The sequence below is a fragment of the Eurytemora carolleeae genome, unplaced genomic scaffold (assembly GCF_000591075.1).
Source record: "Eurytemora carolleeae unplaced genomic scaffold, Eaff_2.0 scaffold687, whole genome shotgun sequence".
NCBI classification, from domain to species: domain Eukaryota; kingdom Metazoa; phylum Arthropoda; class Copepoda; order Calanoida; family Temoridae; genus Eurytemora; species Eurytemora carolleeae.
Window position 1 is genome coordinate 50777 of NW_019396800.1, and position 12239 is coordinate 63015.

The window sequence follows — 12239 nt, forward strand, 5'->3', positions numbered from 1 at the left end:
AATTGTTTACTACAAGAGAAGTATGAATTTATATCACTAGTTCCTTGGTTATTTTAGAATTTAAATGATTTTTCTTGTTGTTACAGATGTTGTTTTTAATACTTTGTTCACAAAAAAGAATATGATCCTTAATTACTTAATAATTTCTCATATGTTATATATAAAAACAAACATTTATTATCTTAAAATAGTTAAATCTAAATTTTACTTTGCCTTTAACTCGTGAGTTGTGAGACATTTTTCTAGCTAGAATATTTCCATTTTTTACGTCAATGGTTTACTTAAAAGTAGTTTTGTTTTTGTCTCACATGCTTCAGTATGGAAGCATTTCCTTGCAAATATAATAATGCAATATTTATTAACTAACGTTGAACCAATCTGAAAAAAATCCTGATCCCTTCTGTCTGAAATAAATTTATTTCATTTAAAAATGGTTTCCGCTAAAAATTACTTTAATGACAAAGTTAAAGTTAAATAAGGTTACTTGTTTAGAATCCTTTGTTTGCCATTTATTTACAATTTTTCCTGAATCCTGATTAACTTCTCAAAGAATTTAAACAAATAATTAATTGATATCGATATCCACACTATGCACTTTAATTTGATGATCAATGATTAATCTCTTCATTTCAGTTATTCCTCAAGGGTACGATTACCATGCGGGATATCGAATAAAGATTAAATTAATCTTCAGATTAACAAAAGATTGAGTTCAAATATTCACAATAAAAGAGTGTCCCTCCTGATCCCTGTCCTTTATAAAAAAGAGTACTTTAAGATTTAAGATGATGTCTTCATTTCAACTAAACAGACTTAAATGGCTAAAGATTGAGACAGAAACATGTTCAGCAAACTCCATCCTTGGCATTTTCTTGAATCCAATCCAGGAACTTGGCAACCCTTGTGTATATTCCAGGATAGTTTAGTTCAGCACACCCATCCTGATTATTCGAGCCAAATCCTCTAAATTGACAAAATGTGACTTAAGCTAGGTTATTGGTTTAGAAAATAAGAAGCATTTCCTTGCAAATATAATATTTATTAACTAAAAATGTGGCTTAAGCTAGGTTATTGGTTCAGAAAATAAATACAACTGCAGTCCTTTTCAATAAATATTGATAAAAATGTGACTTAAGCCAGGTTATTGGTTTAGAAAATAAATATAACTGCAGTCCTTTTCAATAAATATTGATAAAAATGTGACTTAAGCCAGGTTATTGGTTTAGAAAATAAATACAACTGCAGTCCTTTTCAATAAATATTGATAAAAATGTGACTTAAGCTAGGTTATTGGTTTAGAAAATAAATATAACTACAGTCCTTTTCAATAAATATTGATAAAAATGTGACTTAAGCCAGGTTATTGGTTTAGAAAATAAATACAACTGCAGTCCTTTTCAATAAATATTGATAAAAATGTGACTTAAGCCAGGTTATTGGTTTAGAAAATAAATACAACTGCAGTCCTTTTCAATAAATATTGATAAAAATGTGACTTAAGCCAGGTTATTGGGTTAGAAAATAAATACAACTGCAGTCCTTTTCAATAAATATTGATAAAAATGTGGCTTAAGCTAGGTTATTGGTTCAGAAAATAAATACAACTGCAGTCCTTTTCAATAAATATTGATAAAAAATGATTACTCCAAATTTTGTCCAGAATTGAATAACTCTTTAAGTACCTTGCAACAACAGCAATAAGAGTTGCAGTATCATTAATCCATCTATAAACTGGACCACCGCTGTCACCAGCACAAGAATCTGTCCCAGCAATATAATAATCATATGCGTACTTCCCATCCTTGTTCATGCCTTATAATAGAAAACTTATTTTATCTTTATATATATAAAGTAGTAATCTCTTTTTGTCTGTTTGTCTGTCCGATCATAACTAGGAAACCCTTGGACTGATTTGCCTCAAATTTTTATTGTGAAACCCAGGAGAACCACAAAAGAAATAGCTAAAAGTGTAATTCAAGACCAAGAGCGGGTCAGGAGTTACTATAAGTAACCTGGGTTGGGCTCCACAGCTAATTTTTAAATAAAAAAGAGAAATGCATTTATTTCTAAGGAGTTGAGGGACTGGAAACAATATTTTTTGCAATTATAAAACAGGACGTGTTGATAACAACCACATCTTTGGAACAAATGAACAAACAAAGTTACAACAGTTCTTTTAGAAACTGGAACAATCATAAACTAACTATACAATAAAATGTTTTCAATATTGGAAAACTTGCTTCATAATATAGATTATTGATGCCTTATGTTGTAGAGGGAAGACCTACTTTAAAAAGGATTCAAATTCAGTCTTATTAAAAAAATATGGAAATTAATTAAAATAGAAAAATCAAGCTGAAATATTCTAAACCATACTACAAGAGACTTACCAAAAAATATTGTATACAAAAAAGCAAAGTACAATATTTTAATACGATATAACGATATAACAAAACTTTAAAGATGTCAAATTAAAAAAAGTTTAAATATTTTAAAAACCTACCTAAGTAATCTGTGGTATTCCCTGCTTGAGTATACTTATCTCCCTCTTTTTTAAATATTTTTGTTGACTTGAACTTTTTCTTTTTACCCGCGCAAATCTCATTTTTACCAACAAAGCTGTATTGCCCGCTGGTAATCATATCTTTACATGTACCCAAGGGTAAAATCTAAACAGTCAGATTATGTTAATCATAAAGCCTTAGCGACCAAAAATATAATTTTCTTACTTCTAAACGAGTTTCTTGGAGGATAGGTGCAATTCTTTCAGAATCTAAACATTTAAAGGTATTTATTTTTGCAAAGCCTGTTGGAAGGGAAATTAACCTTTCTTTAGTTTGCAACCAGCTTCACACCAACCCCAATTATCATCAAATTCATCATCAGTTCCAACACCCTGGAATTATAACAAGTTAACAAAAACACAAATTTTGTAATCCCTACATCTTTGCAATTTGATGGTGTAAATCTTTGTTACTTCAAACTTAGATTATTTGATCTAACAGAACTCATAGTTTAAAATATCTAAGGTCTACAACATCAAGATATAGGGATTAGAAAATCAAAGTTTGTGGCAAAGATGCCATTTCTTTAAATGGTATTTATAAGAATCAAACCGATAGTTCATTTGATTATAAAAGAAAAGTGTAATTATTTCAAAACAGAAAGCTATAAGCTTCACATGCTTCAAAAAAGGAAAAACTGGCCGAACGGCTGGACCGAGTTGGCTAAACAACGAAATTTTTCTTCTCCAAAAATTGATTTTGCTAGAATACTATAGACCTGGCACCAACCATGTTCCCCTTTGTCAAACGCGTAGCAGGTTGTATTCTTAGTTCCATCTGTAATAATGACGGATGTCCCAGGAGAAGGTGGATATTCAGCTTTCATTGATCTTCAAAATATCAACAATTAAAATTTGTAAATTTCATATTCAGTGCTGCTAATAATGGCAGTAGGAATTAATCGTTTTTAAAAGTCAAGAATAGAGCTGCAAACGCAAATCTAAACAACTCTGAAAGTTATTCATCAATTTTTTAGAAACCGTCAACTTTGAAGAAACTTTGGTTTTACCTCACAAACTCAATTTTACTTTTTTGTAGTCCTAGACATGAAAATTTAAAAAATGCAATGGCCTTGTTTCTAGCTTAAGCTTAAAAGGAGTAATTGGAAAAATACTGTTTGACTTTTGCGTGAAAGGCACATCTTGGTTTGCAATGTAATTATCCTGATTTTCTTTCAGAAAACGATTGACTTTTACGGTTTTTTGAATTTATGTTATTAATATTGTAGACTACTTTTTATTGATAATTATCAATTTTTAAACTGCCGAATTCTGAATTTAAAGTAAAAAAGATAGAAAGATATTTTTCTGTACCTACAAAACTTTCATTGTGAAACTAATCTAGAATACTTTAAATATAAATATTTAAATAACACACATATTCTTTAATCGATCTTTAAAATTTCTATAAGTTAAGAAATGAGAGAAAAAGTTTAAATGACTTAAACAAACGATTATAAAATAACTAGATAGAAACATAATGTGTATGTCAGAAGAGAAAAAAGATTATGATGTTCAATGATAAAAGTATCTCTTTGCATGAACAGGATGGTCCTCATGATTTTTAAACTAAACGAATTATAATATTCTTTCAGAAGACCTTCTATCTCATTAATAAATGTTTATCTACATAATAAAACAAGACATTCCCATATAAGTTCCCCTACAGCCGGCCAAACGGCTGCACCGAATGGACTGACAATTTTTGAGGGAACCCCCTAAGGGTAACATGGACTTTAAAAAATTCTAAATTAAAAAAAAATCATTCCGCGGGCAACTCAGGGCACTTTAGCTAGTTATAAATAATCTTACTTTTGGAAGCTTTTACATTCTTCTATTTTAGAACTTGGACTTCTAGAATTAGAACACTCAACATTCTCCTCGTCCCTGTACTTGAAGGGTAGCTTGCACTTCAGGTTCTTTATTGGACCAAACTCATTTGTTACACAATCTGAAGAGGTTTTTCCCCAACCAGCTATATACACCTCCAAGGGTTTATCTAAAAATTTGACTTTTTTTTTATGCAAAAATCTATTGAGTCTAAAGTGCATGCTAATTTTTTTCCATTTACTGGCTTCTAATACACTGTTCAAGGTCTCAACTAATCTTATCTAATTAAAGAAGTTATCTGAGACTGCGATTTAAAAGATTAGTCTCAAGTCTAAATCTTGTATTCCCAACTGTCTGTACATGGCAAAAAAAACACTATTGCATTCAACGAGAAAATTACAGTTAGCTATATTGCAGACTCTTTACGTGGTATTGCAAAATATGTTTGTTAAAGGAAACAACATTTGCTAGAAGGAAGCAGCTATTTTTATATCTATTGGAGCGATAGCGCTTTTTTTGCAGTGTAACACTCAAAGTTAGACCTGACTTGTTAGTTCTATCAAAGGTATTTTATTTTTTTTTAAATTTGATCTTTCTCAAAGAAAAATTTGCTCCAATAGATTTCATGGCTTAATAATCTTATCTTTATCTCTATGGCAGCTTAGTGTCAAGACTAATTTTCCAGGATTATTAAAATTGCAGCCTCTGGTCTAATCACATTTTAAATTTTTACAAAGGGAAAATTAATGCAATTCGTTGGTTGTGACAGAGACTAAGTGAAGACAACGGTATTGGTTAAAAAGTATAAGCTCTAATATTTATCTACCTATCTATATTCTAATTATTTTAATTTTAATTGATTAATGTTAAGTAGTCTTAACATTTGTTATTTATAATTTAAGAAAAAGTAAAAGGCAAGATAAATATTATTTATAAAATATTACCTTCAGATGGAACATCAGACTTATCATCAGCTGTTGGTAAACATATAGGCTCAAGAACATTCGGAACAAATACAATATCTCGGTCTAGTTTTACCAATGCGATGTCAAATGAAACCTAAACCAGAAAACTTAAATGTTTTTTATTGGTTTGCCCTAAAGTTCTAGATTTGTCTTACATTGTCTAGATTTTATTCTACTTTTAGAGAATTCTTCCTCCAAAATTTTTTAATTTATTTATTATTTTTCCAAGACAAATAAGTAAAAGCCTAGCAATTCCGTTTTTTTATATTTGTTTTCATATTATCAAAGCACTTATAGACTTGTAGGGTTTTTCTTATTCGTATATTTAATATAATTTAAACAAAAACAGTTCAGGGTTATATTTAAGTTTATTTTTAAAATGGGGAAATAAAAACGTTTAAACTGGAAGTGATCAGAAATACATATTAGATTTGGTTAAAACAGGCAAAGGGATTATTTCCTGATAGTTTCACATGATTTAGATTTGCTTTCAAAGAGAATAATTAACCTTGTATTCAGGATGAGCAATTGCGCTTTCAACACCATATTCAAACAAAGGGTTTCCTGGAATAAAATATAAGATTCTTACAATAATAATGAATACAAATAATAAGAAAAATTATTATCATTCGTAATCTACCAAAACCATACTGGGATTCATTTAGTGTACCGTCCTGTTTTGCCTTATATAGTCTGTGCATACTGTACTGCTTGCTCTAGCTTTTTAAAATTCACCCAGGTACTTGAAATGAACCGAATATTACATTGAGGTTGTCAATGGTCATCTATTCAAGTTGAGCAAAGGAGGAATAAATGAAAAAAAAATTAAAGGTTTGAAGATCTGTAATTTTTGCTGCTTTTATTAAAGATTTTAGATAATAAAATTTACCTTTTATGTCAGAATTGTCTATTTTAACAGGATGTTTGTTAACTCCAAGATATGCTGAAATCAAAATAAGTTTTCAAGTATGTAGGTCTAAAGTTCAGACGTGAAATTTTTCTCTAAATTTTCAATCTTTCTATGCTAATTGCTTATTTTATTTATTAAATTAATACATTCATACTCCTTCATGTTTACAATTTCAGACAGTTTTCAAGTTTGTATGGTAGGGTAGAAGGTTATTTTTGTTTGCTGAATTAACCTAAAACTGATATTAAAACTAAACCCTTAAAACAATAATCACAGTTCCAAAATGAGGTCTGTCTATTTTGCGCTTAAAGATATCAGAATGAAGAATTTGTTTTGATTTAAATTTATTAAATTAAACTGTGATTATCTTATTTTGAACATATAAAAAACTGTAATTTTAAAATTCGGTGATGTAGAGTAAAAAAAGTAGATGGGTTCCACATTTATTGAAAATATATTTCAGTCTGGGTTAACCCTTGTCAGTTCTTGAGATTGTTTCTGTCAGGAAGATTAAAAACTTTTTCATTTTACTAAGAACTTTATCAGAAAGCCAACAAAACACAAAAAAACCTAAGTCTATACCAGATTACAATTTTCCTAGTAGACATCACCACATTTAATCAAAAATTATTTTTAAAATACGATCTCAGAGTCGACACTCAGTTCCTATGTAAGCGTGTTCCAATAAACATGGGAATTAAGTCACGACTTCTATGTTCTACCTGCCAGTTCATCCTTGGCTACGTAATCCGGTTTTCCTGCAGTACATTTTAGAACCTTACATATACAGTGACCAGCGGTTAACAAGTATCTAGAAATATACATAATTAAAGTGTATTTAAAAATCACATTTCTGATTCACATCTTGAACATTGATCGTTGATAAATATTCCGAGAATTGACAAGTGCAGTTTCTCTATTCGAGTAACTTGGGGATATACAGGGGGTCCCACATAATTTATTGCGATTTTCAGGGCAAATCAGAAGATTTAAAAAGATTTAATCATTCAAGAAAATTGTATAAAGCTAAATAAAAATGTGCATGCAGAAAATCCTAGTTTTTTCATATGTTAACTACGTATTTTGGCTTTAAGGTAAACCTTTTATTAATGACAGTTGATCCACACAAAAATTCACTTTTCTTCAACCAGAGTTTAGCGATCCAAGGTTTAGGGTTCTCTGCAGCATATCCTCCAACAATTCTGTCCTCGGGTCCCTCTGCAAAACACAGTTTTTAGTAAACCATATATATTAGGACCAATACAACTGTGGAATAGAAATACGACTGTGAGACTCAAGTTATGATCTTCAATAGTCCTATGCACATGGAAAACAACAATTGTGCAGTGTACACAGACCCACTTGATAAGTTGATTTTCATTTCACTGGTAAAGCTTGTTTTCTAATACATTAGAAGATTCCTGAGATGTCGTCCTCCTATTCCACAGTCTTATGGGTCCCTCTGTAGAAACAAAAGTATTTCTATTTTTTTGATTGGCCTTTTATGATTCAAAGCTATGATAATTTGTCATATTTCATGTTTATTTTTCTTTCTGAAAACTGATAATTTGGGCCCTTTCCTAGCTTATTTTTTTGTGAAACGCCGCATCAGGATAACATCAATTTTTAGATTTAAGGGAATGAATAAAATTTGACTATTTTTACGACACTTTTTGACTAGGAAATTTATAAAAACAATCACTCAGAAAATCAAAGAAAAAAATTGAATACTTTGACTTGTTTTAACGATTTTTAAATTTTATGCTTTTGGTTTATTTTAATTTAAAATTAAATGCTTTTGGTTTATTTTAATTCAAAATTTAACGCTTTTGGTTTATTTTAATTCAAAATTTAATGCTTTTGGTTTATTTTAATTTAAAATTTGGCGTTGATGATGTTCCAAACCTCACAGAGTAAAAAAAGGTGTTAGTTCAACAATTTTTGGTAATATAATAATTTAAAATTTTTTCAAATTGTTAGACTAACCTGACTCTGTACTTCTTTTATGCCTGGATGCATGTTTGGCCTCAAAAGCTGCATTAACCTCTGGCTATGAAAGATTCAATTAAAAAAATTTTAATTTAAAAAGATAGTTTTTTGATCTTATTACTCTAATGTACCAATTATCAACTAAACTGTGCTTAAGCATTGTTTTTAATTAAAATTTACTTTAGTTCGACTGCCAACTGAACTATACTCAATTTCAGTTACCAAATAAACTCCACTTAAGTTGTTATCAACTGAAATATACTTGAGTTCAGTTACCAACTGAACTAAACTTAATTTCAGTCACCTGCTAAACTGCACTTAAGTTCTGTTACTAACCAAATTATTCTTAAGTTCTGTTATTAACTAAAGAATGCTCAGTACTTATATAGTCCTGTAACTTTCTTAACTGTATTTAAGATCAGTTACAAAATCCACCTAACTTAAGTTCAGTATTTCACTATACTTCAGTCCAGCTAAATAACCTGACATCATAATCATATATATGTTCTCAACTAAACACGACCAGCAATTACATTTAGATTCTTTAACTATATTCTTAAATATGAAATATGAAGAAAAAACTTACTTTGACTTTTGAACACTCGCACATTTGCTTTTTAAGTGTGTTTTCTCCTGCTGTTCTTAACATTAATTTTTTAAATTGTTAAAAAGATAAAATTTTCCGTTTTCAAATTTACCATATTTAAATTATAACAGGCATTTTGGCAAATGTAAAAATGGCATTGTTGTTAATCGTTTTTAAAAACGATCGTTTTTATTTTGTTTTTCTTTTCTTTTTCTAAAAACGATTGTTTTTGAAAATGAACCATTTGTTTTGAACCTACAAAAAGCGAAACACGACTGATTTTGAAATGATTTTGCTAATGAATTTGAGTTTTTTGACAATTAACTGAATTTTTTTCAGAAAGATAAGGGAATGAATGTTGTCTTAAATGTTTTTTTTTTATCGAGAGAAAGACCCTGAATGTTTTAATACCTCAGATTTTCTGACCAAAAAATGTATTTTTTCCTATAAAGGTCGATAACGATCGTAAACCAAGGGCGTTGTTAACATTCGCTAATGAAGGATTGTCGTTAACGGTCGTTAACAAAGGGTCGTTTTCAAAAATGTTCGTTTCGTTTTTCGTTTTCCTTTTCAATATTATACTTACAGAGTTACAGCTGCGAGGAAAAGAAACAGAAAATTTGGCCAAAATGAACTTTGAATCATGTTGATTCAGATTCCTGTAACACTGAAAATTCCTCATTCTTATTTGAATCTGATTTAAAGAAAGGGTGATTGAAAATAAATATTTTTTGCATCACTTCATTTGTGGAAAACGAGGCAGTAAGCTTTGGTAAATTCAAAGATTTTTTTACTAATGATTAAAATATTATATTTATATATATTTATATATTTTAATGAGAGAAATATAATATATTTTGTTTAAATGAAGTGAAGGGATCATATTTCTTGAAGTTAGAACCACATTTTCTCATTCACAACATTTTATTATATCTGTCAAATTTGTATCCGTCTAATTGTATCTGTCTAAATGCTTATCTTCCTAAATGTTAGGTAGTCTGTCTGAATATATGTCAAACTGTCTATAAATCTGTCTAACTGTATAGCAGTCTATCTGTCTATCTGTCTAACTGAATATCTGTCTAATCATACATATCTTTCTAAATGTGTGTTTGTCTAATCGTATAACCATCTATCTGTAAATCTGTAAAAATGTGTCTAACTGTACATCTGGCTATTTGTATATTTTTCTAATTCTATATTTTTCTAATCCCAACACGTTTCTTTGGGCACAGCATTGCACTTCATAGAGTACACTTATTCACAATGGATAACATTGCAGACAGGATTGTTTATAAGGTTGCATTCTCTAACCTTCTCCTTAGAGCACTCACAGACAGTTTCAGTAATGCACTCTCGGCCAGTTTGGCATTTTTTGACACTCTCAGAAGAGCCCACTCTTTCAGAGATAGTATTCCACATTTGTTCACACTGTCTTCTACATTGCCGGACATTCTCAACCTTCACTAGTGATCAGTTATAATGTTGCACTCCTTCTCCTGGGTGATCTTCTTCACGGACTTCTGCACACTATTGCACTCCTTCTTGGGGTTAACATACCAATTGTTCCTCAGCTCAATCTGACACTCATCTTTTCTCTTGGTTTCTGTCTCCTAGTCTATTTCGGGATTTAGACATATTTGATCTAATTCATCTATTATTTTCATATTTGGTTCTTTTATAATTATGTTAGGTTCCTTTACTTTTGTCCCAGTTGCATTCTCCTTGTAACTGTAATCCCTTTCTATGTTGTCATCCATGTTTACATCCCTCTCTAGAAATGTGGTGGTGGAAGGGTTGGAACCTGTTTTTTACAGCTGGAGTACTTTATCTTAATCCTTTCTTATCTTCTTGTTGTCTCTCTGAACTTTCTGACTGATTCTCTAGAACTGGATAAACTTTCCTGCTGTCCTAGCTGTGTTGTTCTAACTCCATATTCATTCATATTGCAACTTTGGGGCTGACATACATAGTTGTCGGTTTATTTGACCTTTTTGGATTTTTATTTATTCCATCTCCTAATGAGTGAGGTAGATTTCACAAAGAACTCTGCACATTATTCCAATTCCTAAACCTCTTCGATATATTCAGTTAAACAGCCTTGATTTTCCTTCTTTATAAATTTCTATTATCTCCTCGATTTTTCTCTTCTTTGGTAACTTATTTGGTTCTTCGATTTCTCTTCCTTTATCTTGTTTCCTCTGTATTTCTTGATCTTGATTTCTTTTTTTCTGACCTCGTTTTCGGCCTCGGTATTTGCTTCTCTGCACTCAGACTCAGTTACACTCCTGCTGCTTTCATTATCATCGCTTTTGTCTTCAACAGAAACATCTTTATCGTGGAACGTTCTTGATACTTCTTTTGTTTCTGGTGCTCTTCTTGATCTTGGCGCCTTTCTTGTTCGTGACGCTCCTCTTCTGTAGAATAGGTTGATTCTAGCATATATTCGTTTCCTCTAATGTTTTTTCCTCACCTTCATGACCCTTTATGTATACAGCTTGTATACTGCCTGACAAATTATAATCATTTTCTTGAAGTACTAAATCTCAGGCTGCTTCTTGATATTCTGCAGGTAGCATTGATTCTATAAACTCCTCATCTTTCCAATTCTCCTCTACTCGTATTTTCATAAATTTAGCACTTCCCGTAGGGATGGACACTTTCTCTCTTACTTCTGGTATATGTTTCATAGTAGTGGGATCAAAAAGGATTTGCTCCGCTTTTTTTCCCATTTCATTCATAATTGGGGGCAGAGAGTCTGTCACATTACATAACCAGGTTAATATTTCCTGACTTATACTTCTAGTTACTAATTTCGCTTCTTGTTCTGAACAGGAAATTGTTACTTCCTGTTTAACTAACTTTTCCGTGTCCGAATCACTGCATGATTTAACTTTTTAATGGGTTTCACTTCAAAAACTCGATCTAACCTGCAGTGTATAAACTTGATCTTTTTCTCCTTCTACCATAGCTCTTCATCAATTAAAATGGCTTCAATCATAGCTTTATCATCATTACTCAACAGCCTATCTATATAAACTCGATCTTTTTCTACTTCCACCAGAGCTTTCTCTTCATCACTCAACATGTATTCCACTTGATCTATCCAATCTAGATAGACTCTGTGTTTTTCCCCTTCAGGTTCATCAAAGCGGAGTATTATTCCAACTGACTTTTATTTAGAGCTCTATGATACAGGTTAAGTCAATGAACGTAATCACAAGTTTTACCTCGTTATCTACAAACACAGTTAGATTAATCACAGTACAAGTTTTACGTAGTTATTTACAAGCACAGTTAGATTAATCACAGTACAAGTTTTACGTAGTTATTTACAAGCACAGTTAGTTATTGATAAGCAAAGTTATAGGTTTAATCGCAATAAAGGTTTGACGT

At 30.7% G+C, this 12239-nt stretch overlaps 1 protein-coding gene across 1 annotated transcript; it reads right to left on the bottom strand.

The window, feature by feature from the left end:
• Positions 1–772: 772 nt before the first annotated feature.
• LOC111708805 (uncharacterized) lies at positions 773–9538 on the bottom strand. The gene is made up of 15 exons (XM_023482300.1): positions 9430–9538; positions 8844–8898; positions 8255–8318; positions 7369–7486; positions 6991–7079; positions 6248–6301; positions 5867–5922; positions 5338–5452; positions 4376–4562; positions 3283–3394; positions 2827–2896; positions 2730–2773; positions 2504–2669; positions 1683–1812; positions 773–963 (listed from the first exon to the last, which is right to left on the bottom strand). Exons 1-15 carry the CDS (start codon positions 9486–9488, stop codon positions 846–848), a joined length of 1437 nt encoding a protein of 478 aa, XP_023338068.1. The 5' UTR covers positions 9489–9538; the 3' UTR covers positions 773–845.
• Positions 9539–12239: the final 2701 nt, after the last annotated feature.

Excerpts from the sequence above, each read along its gene's own strand:
- LOC111708805 (XM_023482300.1), bottom strand. The coding sequence starts at position 9,488 with ATGATTCAAAGTTCATTTTGGCCAAATTTTCTGTTTCTTTTCCTCGCA. Across the intron at positions 8,319-8,843 it reads GCGAGTGTTCAAAAGTCAAA|CCAGAGGTTAATGCAGCTTT; the intron begins GTAAGTTTTTTC and ends AATCTTTCATAG. Across the intron at positions 7,487-8,254 it reads TAAAAGAAGTACAGAGTCAG|AGGGACCCGAGGACAGAATT; the intron begins GTTAGTCTAACA and ends TGTGTTTTGCAG.